This window comes from Panthera onca, chromosome D2 (assembly GCF_046562875.1).
Source record: "Panthera onca isolate mPanOnc1 chromosome D2, mPanOnc1 haplotype 2, whole genome shotgun sequence".
In the NCBI taxonomy this organism is placed as follows: Eukaryota; Metazoa; Chordata; class Mammalia; order Carnivora; family Felidae; genus Panthera; species Panthera onca.
Window position 1 is genome coordinate 6,785,113 of NC_138349.1, and position 24,476 is coordinate 6,809,588.

Genomic DNA, 24,476 nt, shown 5'->3' on the forward strand with positions numbered 1-24,476 from the left:
CGAGCTCTTCCTGCCTTTTCCTTAAGGCTGTGTTGTCCTCACTTGTCTGACCCATCAATGGGGCTTCCTCAGCCGGGAGCCTGGGGGGAGCAGCCGCAGGTAGCCTGTGCAGGAACCCTCAGAGGGCTTAGAAGACCCACAGCCCTCCCCCATTGTGATGGGGGCATCGGAATTCTATGGCAACAGTGGGTCCCCCTGGACCTCCCCTTCTAGGAGAGGCCAAAGGTCAGGAGCAGGAGGAGGGACATCTTCCAGATGCAGAGAGTTTACGAGGCAATGGGGACATAAGGGAGCCAACCTCAGCCACCTTCCGCTTCCCGCAGAAAATGGTCAGAGGAAGACGCTTCAACCCACCTTTAGACCAGGATGGAAGATGGGTAAGAAAGATGGGGACTCCTCTCGCCTTCCTCAGGTCACGTGGGTGTGGCCAAGCTCACAGAACTGGGTCTAGATCCCGCTTCTGCTGCTTCTCCTGGCATCCCTTTTGAGGAATCGCCTCACCTAGCCTCGGTTCCTTCACCTGTCGAATGGGACTCTTATAGCGTGCTCGGGGGGACTAAATGAAATAAATCCGGTGTGTAAAACACTCAGCACACTCGTGAACGTCCATTAGGCAGTCGCTGCTGTGTGCTTAGTCCTTCTAAATCAGTCTCTGTGTCTGTTACATGGGATCATAGTATACACCAAGGTTAGAGGGTTATTGTGTGGATTAATGACACAATTCATATACAGCGGTTAGTAGGATTCATGGAAACAGAGTAACCATTCATTACTTGGTAACTATTATATATATTAATGTATATACATATACATATATATTTTTTACTCCTTATACACCCTGCTTCATTCCTCAAAGATTTACAGTAATATATGGAAAATATTCAAAATAAAATAGGAAAGTATAAAAAAATAAAAATTCAGAATCAGTTTGAATATATTTTAGAAGAAGAGGCTGAGACCGGGAAAATACAGAACACATACAGGCCATATGGCCTACATGACAGCTATTTATATAATATCATCAGATTTGACACTGAGATTCCTGGCAGCCAAAGTAAAATGGGAAAGAGTGTGAACTACATAACACCAATCAGTCTCCAAGAGAAGAATACAAGTTTCTCAGACTAGCTTCCCTTCTTTCTATCAGCTACAACACCCATGAGGATTGTGTTTGCCTGGATATCATAAAAAGCTGACTACAGCGTCGTCACCTTATAAATAAGGGTTTGTATTTCTCGAGCAACAACAAATCCAGAAGTAGGCAGCTCAGGGCTGGTACAGACGTCCGTGGGGGTCATCGGGATTTTTTCGGTCCTCTGTTCTGTTATCCTTGGAGTGGGGCTCTTCAACTCAGGCAGGTAAATGAGGGGGGACGGTCAAGGAACAAAACGACCCCTGGCACCTGTCCTCTAAGTCTGTCTCTTTGGTGGGGGAAAACAAAGTTATCCCAGGGGCCCCGCCCCGCAGACCCCCGCTAGCGTCTCTTTGGGTCATGTGGCTGAGCTTGCTGCACGGGAGTTTGGGGAGGTATTTTTTATACGTCGCCTCAAACAAAGTCAGGGTTCTGCTGTATGGGGGAAAGCAAGAGAGAGCGTTTCGTTTCCTCTTGCGATCCCACGACTTCCCAGAGCCCGGTTTCGGATCTAGAGGCATTGCCTCCCGAAGTCTGACTTGAGCACTTGCTGTGGGGCCCTTCTGCTGCCAGCACCCAAGAGCATGAACAGAATAGTGCTGATCCTGAAGCTTCCCAAAGTAACTTGCAGACAAGTCGGGGAAATGAAAGAAATTGTTGGCTTTGAGTCAGCAGCGGCCCATTTGGGAGGACAGTAATTGCCACATTAGAGGTGACCGTCATTTTGCAGTTGACCTTGCTGGTTGAAATGTGGCTGTTGCCGGGTAGGAGAGGCTTTCTCCATACACTTTCACCTTCCTGTTTAATACTGCAATCGTTGCGTGATTGAATGCAGCACAAATTTCACCGCCAACTAGTTAAAAAGCTGTATTTCATGGTTACAATATCTAACAGAAGGGTTTATGTCACAGCTATCATGTTATCACCATTCAATATATATTTTAAAAGAGTGAAATTAAAATGCTAGAGCCGCTTTTTTTTTCCCCCCTCAGTGATTTAGTCCATAGACTTCCGGAATACAAATGAACTCAAATCAGTTGTCACTTAGCTGGGGAGAGCGATGGTTCCTAATGCTGCAGAAACTCCCACCCTCCCAGCCCCACCCCTGATTTTCCATAGCTGCCCAGACAGGAATGTTGACACAGCCAGACCGGAGGAAGAGAGAAAGGAAAGGTTACGAGTCTGGAGGCCCTCTGTATTATTTGTATTTACTTTGGAAAAAGAATTGTTTTAAGACATGAAAAAAACATAACAGAAGGAGTTAGAAGCCTATAGGTTGACTTTGGCAAATGTCTAGGGTATCTTGCTAAGTGGGAAAGCAAAGAGCAGAACAGTACGTATCACACGGTCTGATGTTTGTAGAGTGACGGAAACCTCCTCTGCAGGTGGCCGTGTCTCCGTCTGTGAGCGCGCAGCCGCGAATATTGAATATTGTGATCCGGGGTGACAGAAAGGTGGGGAGAAAGTCACCAAAAATGACTGTTCAATAAGGAGGCGTTCGTGGTGTTTAGAAACCGCATGTATACTATGATCCTAGATATGCCACATTATACACAGGTACACACACACATCTACACGTCCATGGCTGCACGTGCATGTAATGGGGATGTATGCCTAGGATGGTCACCATCTGGGGCCCCTGGGTGGCTCAGTCGGCTAAGCGTCCGACTTCGGCTCAGGTCACGATCTCACAGTTCGTGAGTTCGAGCCCCGCGTCAAGATCTGTGCGGACAGCTCAGAGCCTGGAGCCTGTTTCGGATTCTGTCTCTCTCTCTCTGCCCCTCCCCTGATCGTGCTCTGTCTCTCTGTCTCTCTCAAAAATAAACATTTAAATAAATAAACATTTAAAAAAAAAAAAGATGGTCACCACTGAGTTCAGGGGAATTTGATTGCGTTATGTTTTTATGTTCACATCTTCTTAAACCATGAGTATGTGTTATAACGGTAAACGGAAACAAATACGATGATCTTTGTTGTGGAAAAAAAGAGAACGTAATGGGTGCATTTAGTTACAAAATGTTTAAATAGTGGAACATAATAGGGGGAAAGAGTCATCCTCCTTCCTGGTTCCTTCCTCCATTCCTCCTCCTTCAGGGAGCCTTGGTGCTGGCTGCTGGCTGGCCGGGCCCTAGCTCCCGGCTGGCAAGGCGGGCACTGGCTGGGCACTGCTCTGAGCCCCATCCCATCTCTCCTCGCTCCACGTGCAGTCATTCCAAAGTGTTTCCTGAGAGTTCTTTGATTCGGATGTGTTCTGTAAGTTAGGCATTGTGGTCTTGCGTGCGTGGATTATTTTTTTCACATAAATGGCGTTGAGCTAGGGGCGCCTGGGTGGCTCAGTCGGTTAAGCGTCCGACTTCAGCTCAGGTCACGATCTCGCGGTCCGTGAGTTCGAGCCCCGCGTCGGGCTCGGGACTGATGGCTCAGAGCCTGGAGCCTGCTTCCGGTTCTGTGTCTCTCTCTCTCTCTGCCCCTCCCCCTTTCATGCTCTGTCTCTCTCTGTCTCAAAAATAAATAAAACGTTAAAAGAAAAATTAAAAAAAAATGGCGTTGGGCTATAGATCTCATTCTGCTTCTTTCTTTTTCCCACTCAGCACTGTGTTTCAAAGGCCGCTCGGCCGCTGTGTGTCACCTAGCCCAGTGCTGCCCATTGCTGCTGAGAACACCCCACCAAGTACACATCACGTAGGACGTAATCTCCCCCCCCCCGCTTTTGACGTAAACAGTCACGTACTGAACGCACTTGCACAGGCAGGGAACAGGAGCCACCTGAGTATACAGGTACGCTGTGACGTGAGAAGGCATGAGGGAGAATGGCAGTGTTGGTCAAGTTCCTTATAATCCAGCAGAAAGCAAGGAGGACTGGCCTGAGGCCTGGCGGTAGGTTTGGGGACCAAGGAGGGGACAGCTGTGAGCAGAGATACAACCTGCTAACAGTCATCGAGCACTCTCTGGTGCGTGGACTTTCTTTTAATCGCACCCACGCTGTCAAAGAAGTGTTGTTATTCCAATTTACAGACAAGGAAACTGGGGCGTGGAAAAGTGAAGTCTCTTGCATAGGCCTGACCTCATAGGAGGGAGAGCCGGGATTGGACTCGGGAACTTTGAATCCACAGTCTATGACCCAGCCACCAAATTCTGCTTCCTCCCTTTGTTGGAAGGCCTCTGTGCTCTGACCCCAGGGATAACCCCTGGCTGAAGAGAGCTGCCTCCTCAAAAATCACCCCCTCTTCCTAGATCAACCCACACCTGGTGACTGATCGATGAGGGTTCAGAAAAGCCCAGTCCCGTCGCCCTAACTCAGGATGATTCTGAGAGGCCATCACGCGCCCAGAACTCTCTGTGGGGTGGGTCAAGGCCTCCCTTGGGACGTCTTCCCTCTGCCCCGTCCTATTTCCTTCCTTCCTGTTCATAGGGAGATGCCAACCGCCTCCCCAGATAATCTTTATTATCACTATTTTGCTTTGTATCCTATCCCCTATTTTTTCCCTCTCCCCTCTACCGTTCTGCCTTCTCAGGGCAGAGTCAGCTACGTTTCTCCTCCATCTCCTACCGGGGGAGGTGGGCTCACCCCTGTGAACGTGGGCTGGGTCCTCAGCCCCGGTACGGGGAGCGCCCTGACAGGAAGAAAGAGCTCAACCCATTTCTGTCTTCTCAGAGCACATCAGCTTTTGCTCACAGGTCACACCCCCCCTCACCAGGCCACAGAAACATTTCCAGGCTCCAGCACAGCAGGGGCGGGCCCCGGTAACTTGAAACAGCCCGCAGTGATGGCCTTGGGCCATTACAATATTTTTTGGTCTTGGAAAGAATACTTGCAAATTACGAAAATTACGCCATTTCCTTCGCCCACCAGAAGCACCCAAATTGCATTTTGATCACGTTACAGAGGAAGCCCTGATACTTGGCTTTGAGGTTCAGATGTGTCTGGATTTAATCACGGCCTGTGCTGGTTTTCTAGTTCCCTCAGATTGGACTAACGCAGAAGACACCGGAATCCATCACAAGTGCTATGTTGAAAGAACCGCACAGCCCACGTGTGTCTCAGCAAGTGGAGGGGAGGCTACCCCCAATCTACAAGGTTCGAGAGAAGGTGAGTCCCGGGCGCTGGCCCGGGCCACGCGTCCCTGTGGCTCTCCAAGGGGGCAGCACCCGCTGGCATTCCTGGCCCGTCAATTCTTCCTCGGAAGGAACTACTCTTTCGTCATCTTTGGGTCCTTAAATGCGGGTAGCATCCCACGTCCTATCCTGGTCACTCTGACACCCCAAATACTTCCTAGAAGGAACTGCCTCCTGGCTCAGACGATCAAGTTAGGCTCCTCTGTGGACAGGAAAACACCGTCTTTGGTTACAGCTCGCAGATCGTTAACATGCACGTTCTGCCTCCCTGGCCAGTTCACCAGCGACTTCAGGGGCACGAAGTGGCCTCAGGGAGAAGCCAGTGTGGACTTCACCCTTAGCTAACTCACGCAGCCAACCTGGGCCAGGATCCTTATTGGTCAGAGGAAGACCTTTGGTCTTGATGGCCTCCAAAGTCCCTTTCCAGCTTTCAATTCCACGAGCTTATACGCTTTTCCTTCTTTGCCTCCAAAGAGGGTGTCTGGAAAGAGAATTTTTATGATTTTCCGCAAGATCACCAATGAGGTTGACTTTTAAAGCCTTGAGTTGACAGGCACACCCATGACCTCCTGTCCCGCGCCGTCTGCTCCTCTCCGGTGATGGGTTTAGCTGTCTGCAGGTTCTGCCAGCACGCTGGGGTTCTGATGTGTCTTTTTTCCAACTCCTTCCCAATCTCTTCTAGCAAGCGGTAGATAACAACTTCCCCTTCTCCGTACACGACAATCGCTACAGCTTTCAGAGCTCTGGATGCTACCTTGACTCTGTGAGTATTTCCCTCCAGAGTACTAGCAAAACTGGGAGTGCCTCTAGCACGTGATGCTAGACGACTTTCCCCAACTCGGGAACGAGGTCATGTGTGCACCTCACACTTCTCAAAGTATGAACTGCCCCATTCGCGAGCTTTCGTGGGAAGGTCTGTAACGGGAAAGAGGGGTTTCCCATGTGTGTCTCTGGTGGATAGAACCAAGCCCCGCCGGGACAGGTCAGAGGGAGGCGAGCTTACAAAGTACAAAGGACTTCCCATAACTGGAGTTGTCTTTCCCCTAGAGGGGGTGAGTTGCCCTCAGCGGAGGAAATAAAGTCTGAGAGCACGTAGTGGCGGTTAACACAGCACCGTGCCGTGGAAACCTATATGTTGTGAGCGGCACACGCGACTGGAAAGGTTCTAGTAGCCCCGTGGAGTAAAAAAGAGGTGACATTAATTTTACTAATGCATTTTATTTAACTCGATAATTCCCCAAATGATCAGTTCGACACGTAATCAATGTAAACATTACTCATGAGATATTTTACATTCCCCAAGCGAAGTCTTTAAAATCCAGTTTGTGTTTTATTCTTGTGGCACCTCTGAGTTTAGAAGACCCACATTGGCAGTGCTCATGTGGCCATGGGGCTGTCAAAGGAGGCAGGGGAGGGTTAACACAGCTGAGGTAGAGGGTTGGATCACGTGATCTCTGAGACTCTTTCCCAACTCTGAAAGTCCATGATGATGACGACGACGACGACGTTAAGAATAACCACCATTTATGGGGCGCCTGGGTGGCTCAGTCGGTTAAACGTCTGACTTCGGCTCAGGTCATGATCTAGCGGCCTGCGAGTTCGAGCCCCACATCGGGCTCTATGCTGACAGCTCAGAGCCTGGAGCCCGCTTCTAGTTCCGCGTCTCCTTCTGGCCCTGACCCTCCCCTACTCACACTCTGTCTCTGTCTCTCTCTCTCTCTCTCTCAAAAATAAACATTTAAAAAAAAAAAAGAATACCCACCATTTGTAAAGCATTTGCCCTGTGCTAGCATCTCCTATGATCTCATTGAACCATCACGACAACACTGCTGGCTAATTACTCTTATCATCCCCGATTTAGAGACGAGGAACCTGAGAACAGTGATGCTAAAAACTTGCCCGAAATTACTCTTTCCTCCAGCCTACCATCTTTAAGCTACATTGAAGTGGTTTAACCTAAAAAAAAAAAAATCTGGTTTTCCCTGGCAGAGTGTTGAACACAGAGCGAGAATACCCACTCTGCCTGACTCTCTAAACGGAATGTTTAACATCATTTTTTAAATTATCAAAGTAACAGATGTCCTTTACAACTTTCAAAGAATACAGAATCAAATAAATTTTCTTAAAAATTTGCACTCTTACTTTCCCTCCTCACAATCCTACCTTGATGACTCACAGATAATGGTTCGGTGGGCAAAATTTGAGAATTTTTTGCAATTCACATGCAAATATACACACATAAGCGTATGTGTTGTTAATGATATAAACAGGATTGTACCACATATATTCTATCAGAGCTATGTTAGTCTCCTAGAAAACACTGGAAGCTTTCCAACTTCCTCTACATTCTGGGATAGTTTATATAAAGTGTGGAATTTCAGTTTAACGAGGTTTAGGTAGAATTTGCCCATAAAATTATTTGAGTTTGAGAACGTTTTTAGTTTTTGTTTTTTTGTACTGTTTTCCCTTTTTAATTTCTCCATTGATTATTAATCTATTAAAACTTTCTATTTTTCTTTTTAAAAAAATTTTAAGGGTTTATTTATTTATTTATTTAGAGAGCATTTGAGTAGGGGAGTGGCAGAGGGAGAGGGAGAGAATCCCTGATTCAATCTCACAACCTCTCATGACTGTGAGATCGTGACCTGAGCCAAAATCAAAAGTCGAATGCTGAACCGACTGAGCCACCCAGGTGCATTGTTAAGATTTTATTTTTAAGTAATCTTTACACCCAAGGTGGGGCTTGAACTCACAACCCCGAGGTCAAAGTCACACACTCCACCAACCGAGTCGGCCAGGTGCTCCCCAACTTTCTATTTCTTCTTGAGTAGATTTTGTTGACATGTGTCTAAAATGTATTTGTTTCCAAATCTGTTGGCGTAACATCTCCTAAAATACTCTTCGTTTGCTGTTCTTTTATGTCTTTTTAGGTTGCGTGTTTAATTCATATACTTGCAACTGTTTTTGTTAGTAAACCTACTAAAACTAGGAATTTTCCTTAGATTATTGCTTTGGCTACATCTGAACATGTTTTTAAACTAGAGTTTCATTATTATTTGCTTCCAAATAGTCTATGATTTAATTTTTAATTCTAAAAATAATTTAGAAGAATGTTTTGAATTTTCTACGTAGCTAGAATTTTTTCAGATCATCTTTTGTTGCTCATATCTAGTTCAATGGTTTATATAAGTTCTATAGAATATGAATTTTGAACTATAAAGATTATCTTTGTTATCTTGTACATGATTGATTTTAACAAAAATTTCATGGGTGTTTACAAAGTTGGTTGCAAAATTCTTAATTTTATTAAAGGCCATTAATTATGTTATTCAAATCCTTCATAACCTTTTCTTAATTTTTGTCTTCATCTGTCAATTTTTCCTTCTAAGATTATTCTTGAGTTTCTAAATTTTTGTAACCTTATGTAATTCTTTCAACCTTATATAGTTTAATATCATATTTTTCTGCATAATAATTCATGAATATTTTATGTTCTTGGTGGCTGTTATTATTTATCAATACAAAGCATCTTTTACATACTTTAGTGTTTCTAGGCATGAATTCTGAATTGCAATTTTAGCTTTGCCACTATTACTTTCCTTTTTTTTTTTTAAAATAATTTGTCAAATTGGTTTCCATACAACATCCTGTGCTCATCCCAACAGGTGCCCTCCTCCATGCCCACCCCCATCAATCCTCAGTTTCCCCTCTTCCCCACCCCTCATCAATCCTGTTTATTCTCAGTATTTAAGAGTCTCTTATGGTTTGCCTCCTTCCCTCTCTGTAACCTTTTTTTTCCCCTTCCTCTCTCCCCTGGTCTTCTGTTGAGTTTCTCGGGATCCACTTATGAGTGAAAACATGGTATCTGTCTTTCTCTGCCTGACTTATTTCTCTTAGCATAACACCCTCCAGTTCCATCCACGTTGCTACAAATGGCCAGATTTCCTTCTTTCTCATTGCCAAGCAGTATTCCATTGTATATATAAACCACATCTTCTCTATCCATTCGTCAGTCGATGGACATGTAGGCTCTTTCCATAATTTGGTTATTGTTGAAAGCGCTGCTACAAACATTGGGGTACAAGTGCCCCTATGCATCAGCACTCCTGTATCCCTTGGGGAAATTCCTAGCAACCATCATTACTTTCCTATTGCTCACATTCATTACTTACATTATGGTTTATTTCTTTGTCTTACTTTTTAGTCAATTTGTATTTTTTAAAAAAAGGGTTTTTTATGTTTATTCATTTTTGAAAGACAGAGAGAGACAGAGCAAGAGCGGAGGAGGGGCAGAGAGAGAGGGAGACACAGAATCCAAGCAGGCTCCAGGCTCCGAGCTGTCAGCACAGAGCCCGACGTGGGGCTCGAACTCATGAACCGTGAGATCATGACCTGAGCCGAAGTCGGACGCTTAACCGACTGAGCCACCCAGGCGCCCCTGTATTTTTTTAATTATAAATAGGATAGAGCATTTTTTTAAAATCTAAGAGTCATTGTTTCTTTGTATAAGAATTCCATCCATTCAGATTGTTGTGATAATTTATGTTTTGGGTTTTATTTCTGTTGTTTCATTGTCTGTTTCCTATTTACCATGTTTGCAGCTTGTTTCTTTTAATTTGTCCCTCTCCTGACTTAGCTAGATTGAATTTATTTGCTCACTGGCTTCTATTGTCTACCAGTGGTTACCCTTAACTATAAATGTTTAAGAAATACATTGATATTATATTACCCTATGAATATAAAATGTAATATCTATAGTTACCCCTAACTCCCAGCCCCCAAGGGTGTGGCGAGTTCTTCAACGTACTGACCTTCCTCACTTTAGTGGCCAGACTGTGCTGTCCCAACTCATGGAGGTGCCATTTTCATGGGATAATGTTAAGTGGCACCTCCTGGGTTTCACAGCTATCAAATTGAAATCCTGCAAATTTCAATTCCAGATTTGTTTCTCTCTCCCCCCCTTCCTTCCCCCTCCATTCCTTCCTTTTTGTGGATTCTTACCTGAAGTTTCAATATATTTCAATTTTTCATAGTTACATTATCAGCAAGTATTTAGACGTGTTTAAATTTGTTTTTCATTTTTTCATTTTTTTTTTTTTTAATTTTTTAGAGAGAGAGAGCAGGGAGGGGCGGAGAGAGAGAGGGTGAGAGAGAATGCCAAGCAGGCTCTGTGCCGTCAGCCCAGAGGCTGACGTGGGGCTTGAACTCACAGACTGTGAGATCATGACCTGAGCCGAGATCAAGAGTCAGATGCTTAACCGACACCTCAACAATCTTCCGGAAGGATTAGGGCTCCCATTGTTATTCCCGGCAAGTAGTTAGACTGAATTACAAGCTTTACTTGTTGCTGTCCTTGTACCTCTTTCCCCTATTCATTTTGTCTCTTTCTTTTATTTTACTTCACTTTTTTTCCTGGACTATCGGCAAGTACCTTGTTAGAAAGGTGCTCGGGCAGCGTCTTCCCTTCGTGTCTCTAGAACCAGCCTCTCCCGTTCTCTCTGCCCCAGCACCAGGGACACATCCATGGGGACTACATTCCTCCTCAAACCCCTTGGATCTGGAGCCTCTACACTGTCCCCGTGAGGTTCCCCACAAACAGTCCCGTTACTAAACTCTCTTCAAATTACCCTAAATTGAGGGCGTCTCCTGCTGTCACTCTGAATGATACTGGTCCTTATGAAACAACAAACTCACTTTGCTACAGAGGGTCCTTGTGTGATTTTTTTCAGCTTCCCGTGGGTTTATCGGATGCCACTCCATCATGAGTCCAGGACGATCTATAATGTAAAGTCTGGGCAATCTCATGTCCATTTCCTTCTAGTCTTTTGTCGAAGCATAGTGTTCTCTTCTAATTATGGGTCAGATCGAAAGCACAATTCTGAATACAGGGTAATTCTCAGGTTCACATGTGAGGTCCTGAGAGTTAATGAGGAATCCTGTGGGCAGACCCCCGAGGGTGTTGCTTCCTGAGTGGGAAAGAATTCAGCTTCCCTCGGAGTGAGAACCTTCTACCCCACTGAATGCTGGGATGCAGCCAGAGGCAGATTCACTGAGGTGCCACCTGGGTGCAGAGAACCTGACTGGGGTGCCTGGGAGTCTAGGCTGGCTAATAGGCTGTTTCCAGCTGTGGTCTCTCTGGTTCTGCCCTCTATGTCTCTAGAAGACCAATCCCCTTGGCAAGTAAATCCATTGGTGGAAGTGGAAGGTTACGAGAACAATAACGAAACTCCACCAGCATGCTTTCGGTGTTGATTTATAGGTTGGCAAAGGATTCCTCTCATAGCGGTTGCCATGTTGTGTATTAAGACATAGGCTATCATGTAGCTGGTTTTATTAAAGACTTCAGAACTCTTTGACTTTGAATATTTTTCTCCTAATCTTCTTATAATTCTTCTCCAGGGCCTGGGACGTAGGAAGATCTCCCCAGAGAAAAGGCAACACGTTTCAAGAAATTTCAATCTGTGGGCATGTGACTATGTCCCATCTTATCTTGATGGCTTTTCAAATAACCAAATATCATATGTCTGTCAAGAAATCGTGGTGGTCCCAATTTTCAGACGCTTCCCAAAGCATTATAATGAGATATGGAACTCTTTTAAATTTATTCCTCAGAGAAGCTATACAGAGTTTTTGAAAAAGAATCCCAAAGTAAGTTTCACTATTGACAAATTTTTGGTTCTTCACGGGAGCCCTAAATCCTTCCAGAAGATTGTGGATGAGTTTTGTAATATTGGTATCGCCCTGGACATTCTAAAAGCATGTGTTTTCTGATCCAGCACCACTAGCTGAAATAGGATTTACATTAGAGGTTGGAGACTATATACGCCTTATGCGGAGGTGAAGGACTCTTGCAGTGATAAACAGAGACTAAGGTCCTTATGTTGAGAAACTGGAAAAGCTACAGATTATGTTATCATCATGTCATTATGTTGTTATGTTACCACTCCCCACCTTGAAAATATTTCTGTTTTTTAATAAGGTTGAAAAACATTCAAGTCCTTATAAAATAAAGATATGCGAAGATACACACACTGTAAATGAAAGGATTTTGAACAAAAAATGTATTTGAATGAACATTAAAATTGCCACATTACCTTTGGGTGAAGTTTTAAAAATGATGTAATTAATATATGATTCTATTTTTCTTTTGAAAGTTCAAACCATACAGAGGAACCAGAAGTCCCCCTTGATTTCATCACATCTCCAATCCTTGTCCTGTCCCCAGAAGTAAGTTAACCATTTGTTTTTATTCTGTGCAGTTATAATGTATAACTACATACACATTTTGAACATAAACTGTTATACAGCCCATAATGCTCTATAACTTTCTTTTTTTTTTTTAATTTTTTTTCTGATGTTTATTTATTTTTGAAGGAGAGAGAGACAGAGCGTGAGGGAGGAGGGGCAGAGAGAGAGGGAGACACAGAATCCGAAGCAGGCTCCAGGCTCTGAGCTGTCACCACAGAGCCCAAAGCGGTGCTCGAACTCACAGACCAAGAGATCATGACCTGAGCTGAAGTCGGCCGCTTAACTGACTGAGCCACCCAGGTGCCCTTTTTTTTTTTTTTTTTTTTTTTTTTAATTTTCTTGGATTTTCTATGCAACAATTATATCGCTCGTGGAAATGGTAATTTATGTCATCGTTACCATTTATACATTTCCCCCCGCCCCCTGGTTTTGCATCAGGCACAATTTGAATATTAGCACAGATAGTCCTTATTTTGAACTTAACCAGGCTGCTTCTAATGTGCCACTCTGAAGTCTGACTATTGCTGTAGGTTTTAGATAGATAATCTCTATCTAGTTAAGAATCATCTCATTTTTCTTAAGTTTATTATTTATTTTGAGAGAGAGAGAGAGAAAGAGAGAGAGAGAGAGAGAGAGAGAGTGCATTCACATGCCCATGAATGAGGGAAGGGCAGAGAGAGAGAGGGAGAGAGAATCCCAAGCAGGCTCTGCAGGGTCAGCACAGAGCCCGATGCGGGCCTTGATCTCACGAACGGTGAGATCACGACCTGAGCCCAAATCGAGAGTCCAGCGCTTAACTGACGGGGCCACCCAGAATGATCTCTTATTCTTTATTTCCTGGTTTTTTCCCCCCTAAGATATATTTTTTAAAGTCCATATAAAGTATGTACATGGGAAAAAGAGAATTAAACAATGAAATACGGTTTCCCTGATATCCTTGACTTCAGTCCCCATTTTTCCTCCCAGTGTCAGCCCTACTGACACTTTTTTTATGTGCCTATGTTTCCAGGCAGCCTGTATAGATCCTCTCTCTCCCTCCCTCTCCCTCTCCCTCTCCCTCTCCCTCTCCCTCTCCCCCTACCTCTCTCTCTCTCTCTCTCTCTCTCTCTCACACCCTTTAACAAACATCAATGGCAGACACCGTTCCACTCTTGGTTTCTGCTGTTCCACTGCAGAAAGTCCAACTGCACTTACGAATGTGTCTTTGAAGTTTCAAAGTAAGTATCAGTACCTACAAATCTACTTCTTTTGTTAAGCGCGGCCGCCTGGCATTTCATTACACGGGTGCGTCGTGCTCCCGGAATCTTTTGATGGGCATTTATGCAGTTTTCTGTCTTTGCCTCCTATAAACACCTTGATAGGTAGATATTTGCAGCCATCTCCAAGCACTGCTACGTGGTAAAATTCATAAAAATAAACCCGTTCAACCGAAGAACACGTGGATTTTAAAGTTTAGTGTACGTTACATTTAAAAAATCTTAAGATCAAATTTCCTAAAAGGGGCTATGCTCCAGCGTGTCTGTTTCCCACACGCTTGCACTGCCAAAGTTTTTTTTCGATATTTACCCATTTGTTAGCTAAAAAAAAAAAAAAAAAAAAAAAAAAAAAAAACTGGCATTGTATTTTGATTTGCATCTCTTTCATTGTGTGTGTGTGGCTATTGAAAAGCCGTTGGTGTTTCTTTTGCTGTGAACTGTTTTTCTGCATCTTTCACTGGTTTTCCTATTGGTTCTTTTGTCTTATTCTTCAATTATTTGTATGATTTCTTTTTTTTTTAAGTTTATCTATTTTGAAAGAGAGAGAGAGAGCAAGCAGGGATGGTGCAGAGAGAGGAGAGAGAGAATCCCAAACAGGCTCCATGCAGCCCTGATGATGCAGGGCTTGAACTCACGGACTGAGGCACTTAACCGCCTGAGCCACCCAGGCACCCCTGGTTCTTGATGTATTAAGATATGGAGGCTTTTGTATCAAATGTGCTGCGAGTGTTTTATCTAGTTTGTTGGTTATTCCCTCGTTGTTACTGTATATATTTTTAATTAATAGACTTTGAGCAGTTTTAGGCTTACAGGAAAATCGGACGGGAAGTATGCAGTTCCCATACACCCACTCTCCCCTCTTCCTCACCTACCACGGTTTCTCCTATTGTTAACATCTTGCACAGGTGTGGTATGCACTATATTTTTAGTTCTGCATATATCTTCGTGTAATAGGATGTATGAATCTCCTATTTAATGGCTTCTGGATTTCATGCCTTGCTTAGGACCTCCTTTGAGACTATGAAATAATTCTAAGAGCTTGTTGTAGTTTTTTTTTTTTAACATCTGTTTATTCATTCATTCATTCATTCATTCATTCATTTTGAGAGAGAGAGGAAGAGAGAGAATCCCGAGCAAGCTCAGTGCCGAGCCCCACGCAGGGCTCGATCTCACGGTCGTGACATCGTGAGCAGAAATGAGCAGAAATGAGGAGTTGGATGCTTAACCAACTGAACCACCCAGGTGCCCCAACTTTGTTATGATTCTTCTCGTTAATATATGGGGTGACATTTTAGCAAATGACGTTTTGGCACCTTTTGAGATGATCGTATACATTTTCTATATTAATCTGTGAGTGTAATAAAGTATATCCATGGATTTTCTAATGGTGAACCGCTCTAGCATTCCTAGAGACAAACTGTAGTTGGTTGTTTCTGATATGATGTATTATTCTTTTGATAAATTGAGGATTTGATATGCCATTTTTAAAAGGATTTTAAAATCTATTTTTACTATGCCCTGACACTGCTTGTACAAATTGCAAATGTCTATAGAATTTCCTACTACATCTCCTAGACCTGGTGCAGTTTTCAGGTCCAGATCCTGATCCTTGAACATCTTTTCAATGTATTTTATAGAAATTAGTCTGTATCTTCTCTGCCTTTTTTTCTTTTTCTCTAATTGTGGCCACTTTTTTAAAAAGCTTATTTATTTGTTTTTAGTAATCTCCACACTCAACGTGGGGCTCAAACTCACGACCCCGAGATCAAGAGTTGCCCACCCCTCCAACTAAGCCAGCCAGGGGTCCCCATCTAAATCTGGTTGCTGTTATTTGTAGAGGCAATCATCTGTTTCATATGGATGTTTGAATTTTGGGTATTTAATGTAGTTATTCTCTCTAATGCTTTAAAGTTACATCCTGTCCTTCAACACGTTAAATGTTGGTCACATGTCTTTGCTCTGTTTACCGAATCTACATTTTCGCCGCTGCTGTTTGCTTTTGATCTTACTAATTTATGCTTTCCTGTTTATGTATTCTGTTCTTGGGCTTATTTTTATTTTTCCTAGCTTCTCCAGGTGAAAGCATAACTCAATTATTTGCAGCCTTTCCTGTTGTCTTGTAAATGTAGGCAAGGCAATTTCTTTCCAATGCCACTTTGTAGACGCATCATGCCCCTCTACTTACTGTTAACTTTATTTTTATTATTTTTTTACCTTGTTTCCCCCTTGTTAAAAAAGTTTTCATTTACATTCCCGTCAATATACAGGGTAATATTGGTTTCAGACGTACAGCGTGGTGATTCAACGCTCCTGTACGACACCCGGTGCTCATCACAGCAAGTGCGGTCCTTAGTCCCCATCACCGTTCCACCATTCCCCCTGCTCGCCTCCCCCCTGGCAACCACCACTTTGTTCTCTATAGTTAAGAGTCTGTTTCTTGGTTTGCCTCTCAGACACACAGATCAATGGAACAGAATAGAAAACCCAGAAATGAACCCACAACTCTGTGGTCAATTAATCTTCGACAAAGCACGAAAGCACATCCATTTTCAAGTAGCTTGTCATTTTCTTTTTTTCACCCAAGAATTAGTACGAAGTATGTTTTCTGTGGGGTGCCTGGGTGGCTCAGTTGGTTGAGCATTCAACTCTTGATTCTGGCTCCAATCATGATGTCACAGTTCGTGAGTTCAAGGCCAAAGTCAGGCTCTGAGCCTGCTTGGGATTCTCTTTCTCTCTGCCCCTCCCCCGCTTGCTTACACACAAGCATGCTCTCTCTCAAAATAAATAAATAAAAACTTTTTAAAAAGGACTATATTGTTCCGTTAATTCTTTTGTTATTTTTCATGGTCTATCTATATTTTATTAACTGATTAATTTTTGCGTTGTGGTCAGTAATTAAGATCTGTATAATTTTTGCTTACGGAAAGGTTGAAAGTGTTGTGGCTTAACACATTGGTCAGTTTTTGTAACTGTTTTATGTGTTTGAAAAGGATGTGTAATTACCCCTTAAAAATTTTATTTTGAAAGCAGTATAGATCTGTACAAAGTTGTGGGGTTTCTTTAAGTGTTTGAGGGGGTGAGGGAAGAGCAGAGAGAGGGAGACAGAGAATCCGAAGCAGGCTCCATGCTGTCAACAAGGAGCCTGATGAGGGATGAATTTCCTCCCATTTCCTCTCCCCCCACCCCTACTCCCAGATGCCCTCACAAACCCTCACTTGCCTCACTCCTGCCTCGCCTCACCTCTCTCTGCCCAAACACCAGCAATCGCCAACAGGAGTTACCCCAAACTCAGTGTGCTAGGGATGAAATTCACAAACTCACGAAAAAGGTTTGCAGAACCGTATCTGCGATTGGGTGAAGGAGGGACACAGCGATGGGGAAAGATCAGCCTCTGCTCTTTGGGATTGAAGAATGGGGGGGTATGTTTACCATCGACAAAAACACAAATTAGAGAACTGGCCCTTAAACCCAGTCTTTTCTCATTTAATTGTTTTCTACATAAAATGTAAATACCACTGTCCCACGACCTCACCTTAAGGTCTCAATCCGGTGAACCAAGAACAGAGGACACAGCACTTGAATGGAAGGGGAGCCCTCAGGGACTCAGGTGAACTCCCCAAGTACAATAACCCACTTTACCGAAATAAAAGTCTCTAATAACTTGGCACAGTGTCAATGACTTGCCATTGTTGGTTCTTTGTTTTAGTGCGTTGTTTTGAACAGAGGAATAAACAGCCAGTTAAAGAAACCCCAACTTACTAATCAATTACATGCAGGTGTTTATAGATTTCTGCTGTCTTAAGGAATGAGACTTGGACTCGTGCCATCCTAGAAATGACTTAGATGCTAAAAGAACAGCTGATGGTTTGGCAATACTCTTTCAGAGCGATGCTGCCTAATATCCCTCCCGGAGCCACACCGGCGAGCTTCCGTTACTTACTGTGCATGTCGGAAGCATGTGCCTAGCGACTGGCTTTCTCGTTTATACAAATCAGATCTCAGGCCCTTAAAGATCAGAGTTAAAAGAGCAGAGAGATGATTTCCTATTTGAAGCCCACCCTTGAACACTGCCTATTTTTAGGCAGAGAAGCACATTCTCGTTTGGTCTGTTTTGACACTTAGGACTATTTTTAAAGACTGCCTTGTGCCGTCTCTTCGTTTTGCACATTTTGTCGCCGTCTTCGGCCAAAGCCATCCCTGTTCTGGTGGCTGCGCACCAGGTTCAGATGCGGTGGCTGGCTGTTCCTGCCGTGGCTGATAGGCTAGCCATCCCCGGAACAGGGTCCACTTGGCATTTTTGCGGTCAACTGCAACTCGAATCAAAGTTTAGGACACATCGCCGCTGTCCCGTGGGCCAAGACAAAAGGACGCTTCACCCATTGGAGCATTTTTTTTTTTTTTTTTTAATCTACAGAACTGGTACCATATTGAGGACTCCTGGCGGGGGGGGCGGGGGGGGAGCTGTGTGTGGGGGAGGAAGGGCTTGAAATGACAAGCTAAGTATAGGCTTCCCATATGTTCCGCTGAGTTCATGAAAGAATCCATGCTGTTATGGTAACACCCTGAGGACCATAAAACAAGCAAGAAGAATCCATTTCCTCCTCTGGGCTCTTTGCTGCTGCCCACAATCTTGGGTCCTAGTGCGACATCCGGAGCCCAAGATGTGGGTCGAGCCCCTTTAGCTCGGTTCTGGGCTTGGTGGCTTAACACCACGGCTCAAGTCCTGCTTTTCTCTGGGCGGAGTGAGGCTGGCACTTCCCAAACACACAGGGTAGTCATTCTCGAGTGCCCGTGCCGTGCGGAGGACTCGGAAAGCGCTGTGTAAGTGTGAAATGCTGTACGTTGCCTTTAGAAGTACCTATCAAAACAAACGAAAACATCTCATTTAACACCCAGTATTTAAGTAAACACGTTGCAAATATACCAAAATAATCCCCCCCAAATATTAAACAACAAATCAACCCCCTGTCAGAGCCTGACTCACTGAATAAATGGAATGAATAAAATTGTAACTCACACGCTTGACTACGGCTCTATGAAATTGTCGAATTTGTGAGGTGTAGCGTGTGATTTCTGCACAGAAGAACCAAAATAACTTCAAACGCTGTCTTCTCTCCCCCAGTCGAAATCAAACAGATCTGCAGGTTTCCAAATTGGGCCATACCGGCACGAGAGCACACATCACATTTTCTTCCCTCCTTTCCCTCCCCCTGCCCAAACAGGAGCCAGCGTCAGAAAGTCAGATCCAAGAAGCTTTGTTTCGTCTCCACCTGGGCGCTGGTCTGGTCGCGTCGCTCGGAGCCGTGGAGCTGGTTCCCAGGGGAAAGAACGAGTGCGCTCGCGACCCAGGGTCACATAGTTGTTCGCGGGATTATAAGTGACCGCGGTAGCATCTGGCCTTCCCTGCCCGAGAACACATTGCTGTTCCTTAGGCCTGAAGGAGAAACGTTGAAGCCGTCGTAAATATTCTCCCGCCGTTTATAACCTTGGTCAAAGCACCCAGGACCCTCGTCAGCCACGAGTGACGTGTGCAGTCCTTCTGCACACGCCATGGCGGTCCCCAGAAAGGACGGGCAAGTCTCAACAACACCCCGTGGGAGAAATCAGATTGTTCCCCTGAGAACAGACAGGCACCCAGGCCTGAGCAAACCAATGCCTGACATCTGTCACATTCGGGATCTTTAAAAGGAGGGATTCGGCTCTGTGCGTCCACAGTCACTGGAGAGCTCAGTGTCTTTAGCCAATCAGGACAGTTCTGATCAAAGCAGATATGTTTGCCAACTCAACCTGGCCTAATTTCTAGCTCCTTCCTAACAGGGCTCTGCCCCCTTCCCTTTGGGCCTCGTGAGCCACATTCTCACGGGCACCAATTGAATAAATGTAAGACATGCCCAAACACCTCACGTGTTGACTCATCACTCAACGACTGTTTTTCGAGCCTCTGCCTTGGGCATTGGGGAACAAGGCTGAGCAGGGACAGACTCGCCCTCGCTCTCAGAGCGTGCCGTCCAGACTCCCTGTCAGCCGAGGAAATGCAGCCACCCCCTTGCAAGAGTCGAGGTTTCAAGCTAAGAATGCCGATTAAACGTGGATCGGGCAATAATACTTGCAAAGGTCGTAATCATAATTTTATTAAGCTGTGATCAGGGAGATAAGATAAATGTCATAGAAATGTGTTTAATATTGGATACATACGATATTAAAGAACAATTATGAATTTGTGTTTCTGGTGTACATGAAAATTTGGATTTGTGTAGGGGCAGAAGCAGAGCCTAATTTTTTATCTGCTGGATGAGAAATTGATTTTAATTCTTTCCCTGCTAATTAAAGGAAAATTAGAAAAACAAACTATTTGCTACAGCACTAAATACATTTTGATTACTTATGGATATAAGCAGTTATCTGGGTTTCATTTATTTACTCACGGAAAGCCTAATGATTGGTGAAATTACGAGTGGGGTAATGGGGAGGGACTGTGGGTTTACTCAGCTGAGGGGGTGAGGTCCGTGTTCCCACCGATGGCTGGGACGTGAAGTCGAGGTGCTCCCCCCTCCCCCGTTCACACAGCGAGGGCTCTGCGGGGAGACAGCAGACGCACTGGGTTGTTCGAGAGGTGATGAGAGAGTGGAGGGAGCAGAGTCGGGCTCGAGGTGCCAGGGGCAGCAGAGGAAACTTCCAGCGGGCAGCTGGGCGCTGGGGTTCGGCTCAGGAAGAGCACCAGATCTGCAAGGAGCAGATAGGATGACAGCTTGATGCGGGGAAGGGGGGTCGACAGAAGGATTTTTTTGTTCGTTCGTTTGTTGTGGCTGAAAACAACCCAAATTTATTACAGTTTTGGAACCCAGAGTCAAAATAGGTCTCAAAGGACAGAAATCAAGGTGTGGGCAGGGCCACATCCCTTCCCAGAGGTTCTGGAGAGAATCCAATTCCTTTCCCTTTTTGGTTTCTGGGGCCATCTTGGTTTGCAGCCCCTTCCTCCATTCTCAGAACCAGAGTGGCTCCAAGTCCTACCCACGTGGCCCGGTTCTGTCGTCCTATTCCCTCTCAGCCTTTTTCTTTTTTTAAACCAAGGAAAGAGTAGCGTGTACGAGGCAAAGAAGGGAAGAACGTGGATGGACTGAGACAGCCTGGGGAGGAGGGGGAGGTAGATGAGGCCAGAGCAGTGCTGGGCGGGTGTGCACCCAGAGGGGGCCGGCCTCTGGGCGAGGCTCAGGGGGCAGGCATGGAGAGGAAGAGAGGAGAGCAACCTTCAAGGGCGAGGGAGGACTTCAGTCCCTCTGGAGTGACCATGGTCTTAGGGAGAAAAAGGGTAGGGCTGCAGCTCAGAACCAGGTGCCTGAAGCAGAACCTTGTGGAAGGTAGGGGTGGGTAGAGTTGTCCTTTCGGGTGATGGCCAGAAAGCCAGCCACGGGGAGATGGTCTGGATGGATACAGGGCTTGGTCCTGCTTTGGGATTTCCCAGCAGGTGGATGCCAGGAGAAGGCTTTTGAGGCTGGCTGCACCCTTGACCTCCTGGGACCTGAAACCAGCTGAGGCCGGGGCCCCACCCAGCTCAATTACATTGGGTCCCTGTGCTGGGGTCTGGTTTGGTATTTTTACTTTTATTAGTTTTTTAATGTTTATTTATTATTGAGACAGAGAGAGAGAGAGAGAGAGAGAGACCGAGTATGAGCAGGAGAGGGGCAGAGAGAGAGGGAGACACAGAATGTGAAGCAGGCTCCAGGCTCTGAGCTGTCAGCACAGAGCCCGACGCGGGGCTTGAACTCACAAACCATGAGATCATGACCTGAGCCGAAGTCGGACGCTTAACTGACTGAGCCACCAAGCGCCCCTGAGTTTGGTATTTTTAAAAAGCTCCCACATTATTGCAGGGCCAGTGAGGCTGAGAGCTGCCGGAGGGGCAGAAGGACACATATTGTCCAAACACCCGGGCTTTTGGAGAAACTGGAAGAGTATGGGGATGAGGGAACGGCACTGAGCAGGCCGTGGGGCGCAGGCGTGGGGCACATCTGCAGAGCTGGAACACAGGCTTTCGACGAGTCATATCTGCGAATTTATTTAGAACTTTTGCAAAGGTATCAAAACTGAGTCTCATTTGGTTATTCACATAATGCGTCACCTTTATAACATGGTTGAGCAGTACACGATGTGTTGAAATTTGAAGTGTCCTAGAAATTCAGGCTGCCCGGTCACGAGAGAGAGAGAGAGAGAGAGAGAGAGAGAGAGAGAGGAAGAGTCTCTGGGGACTGGGGTCCAGTCCGGGCTGCGATGGAACCCCCAGCCCGGAAGCTCGTTCACGCGGTGAAGGTGCAGCAATGGCCAGTGTGTGTGGAAAACAGGAGCCAACGTGCGGGGCCTGGCAGGACCTTGAGTGCACGAGGTGATACCAGGACGCTGCCAGCTTCTCAGGCCTGGATGATAGCAGTGTTTGGGGACAGCAGAAGACTGCGCACTTCCCCTGTCTGCCATACCCTCATTCCCTAGGACCCAACATCTGCCTGGCATACAGAACATGGGTGCAAGGAGACTGCCAAAAGAACATTCTGGAAAGTCTTTGCAGGGGCCATTTGTGAAGGGTGGTCCTAGCTTACTGGGTGAGAGTGCAGCTCTGGGACCCAGCTCAATTGTTACCTTTGTGGGCTGATCACATCACTCCTAACTCTTGGTTTTCATGTCCTTTTATGGGGTCTAATTAGGGGCCCCACCTCCTAGAATTAAGGATTACAGGAACAGGTGCATGCAAAGCGTTCTTCAAAGTGCCACCTTTACCTTGGCACTTGCTTAGCTCATCCTCTGACGCTCACTCATGGTTCAGGACACTAATGAATGAGGGAGTGTCTCCAAACAGCCAACCATTAAAACTCTGGTGCTTTTTTTAACCTTACAATTTAAAAAAAAAATTTTTTTTTAACGTTTATTTATTTTTGAGAGACAGAGACCGAGCGTGAGCAGGGGAGGGGCAGAGAGAGAAGGAGACACAGAACCGGAAGCAGGCTCTAGGCTCTGGCCTGCCAGCACAGAGCCCGACGTGGGGTGCGAACCCATGAACTGCGAGATCCTGACCTGAGCTGGCATTGGCTGCTTAACCAACTGAGCCAGCCGGGTGCCCCTTAACCTTACGACTTTTTAATATTTTTTTAATGTTTATTCATTTTTGAGAGAGAGAGAGAGAGACAGAGTGAGAGCAAGGGAGGGGCAGAGAGAGAGGGAGACCCCGAATCCGAAGCAGGCTCCAGGCTCTGAGCTGTCGGCACAGAGCCTGACGTGGGGCTCGAACCCACGAAGTGCGAGATCATGCCCTGAGCCGAAGTCCGACGCTTAACCAGCTGAGCCACCCAGGTGGTGCCCCGAACCTAATGATTTTTAACAAAACGGGCTTTTTCCATTCTAGAAACGGCAGCGATCATTTTGCTTTACAAAGCTGTGGCAGGTGAGTAAAGATGGCTCTCCAAAGAGGGCAGCGTTTTACCGAGGCCACGTTTAGGGAAAAGAATGCTCCGGTTTTTCCCCTCTGAAGATAGGTACTCTTTAGTTATTTATTTAATCGCTGTGATAACAACTTTTGCTCTGAACTAAATATATGCAGAGACGAGTTTCACAAGCCCCCTCCTCCGCTGGGCGGGGAGAGCAGGGAGGCGGCTTCCGCGGGCTCTGCGCAGTGGCCGGAACCATCTGCTCGGTGGCTGGAACCGTCTATAGATTAAGTCCCCAAGCCCTCAGGTGCTACACAACATTGATCAGACTCAGAAAATGTTTTTTTTTTCAAAAAAAGCACGTATGTAACAGACATCTTTTATCCTTTCCCTTAGAAGACTGGACAAAAGCCAGTTTATTGTTTTTAAACATCTGCACTGCACCCCGCCCCCCGCCCCAGTTTTTGGGAATCAAAGAAACTCATGGTAACTGACGTCCAAGGAGCAGACTCGAACCTTAAAGGCAGCTGAGCGACGGACTACTAATGGCCCCATAAAGCACTGCCCGGCCTTCACCTAATGCCTAATTACTCACCGGCATGCCTTTGCTCCGCCAGTGTCTGCGCGAACAATGCAGCCAAACAAGGTGGAACTGTGTCCATTTATGGGCAAGTCAAAGACCAATAAATAAAAAGTTTAATTTCCTGATTCCCTGAAGTCGATGGGGCTTAGAAAATACTCCCCAATCCTTCCAACAATGTGTCTCAAAACACCGTGTGACCAGCCACCTCGTCTCACATTTCATTGCTCATAAAAAGGAATCAGATAACGCTAAGTGAAAAAAAGCAGGACACGAAGTGCACTGTGTTTACAGCTAAGAAACCATCCGCTTTGGGCTGAGGACTGGAACCCTACAATCGTTATCAGACCTTCGTGACGGGGTGCAGGATCCCAGGAGACGGCTTCCCCTGTTTTCGAAATTTTCTGCTGCTTAGTTTTACAGCAACCCCCCAAATTGAAAGTGATCAGCAAAATAATTAGTGAATTGTTTACCAGGTGCTAGTACTCAGGACGAGCTCATCACATGAGGGCTCCGATGTGAAGCAAACCAACCGAAAACTGAGAAATTCACTCAGGTATCCTTGGATTCCGTTTCTTAGCTTTCGTCTGGAGGGCTGTTGACTCCTGAACAGGTATCTGAAGTTCCTATCACTGATAAAAAGTAATCCTTCCTTAGGTCTTTGTTCTTATTGAGTTCTTTTTTTTTTTTTTTAATGTTTATTTATTTTGAGAGAGAGGAGGGAAGAGAGA

General features: G+C 45.4%; 1 protein-coding gene across 5 annotated transcripts; it reads left to right on the forward strand.

Annotated features, from left to right (window-relative positions):
* The first annotated feature begins 200 nt into the window (after positions 1-200).
* Positions 201-19,650, forward strand: TEX36 (testis expressed 36). 5 transcript variants are annotated; one of them, XM_060641227.3, is made up of 6 exons: positions 201-377; positions 5,091-5,222; positions 5,931-6,011; positions 11,648-11,896; positions 12,403-12,475; positions 18,975-19,650. In XM_060641227.3, exons 1-5 carry the CDS (start codon positions 327-329, stop codon positions 12,436-12,438), a joined length of 549 nt encoding a protein of 182 aa, XP_060497210.1. In that variant the 5' UTR covers positions 201-326; the 3' UTR covers positions 12,439-12,475; positions 18,975-19,650. The 5 variants fall into 5 exon arrangements, with proteins under 5 accessions (XP_060497210.1, XP_060497211.1, XP_081646566.1 ...); XM_060641228.3 differs by lacking the exon at positions 18,975-19,650 and adding an exon at positions 15,474-16,527; XM_081790440.1 differs by lacking the exon at positions 11,648-11,896.
* The last annotated feature ends 4,826 nt before the right edge of the window (positions 19,651-24,476 follow it).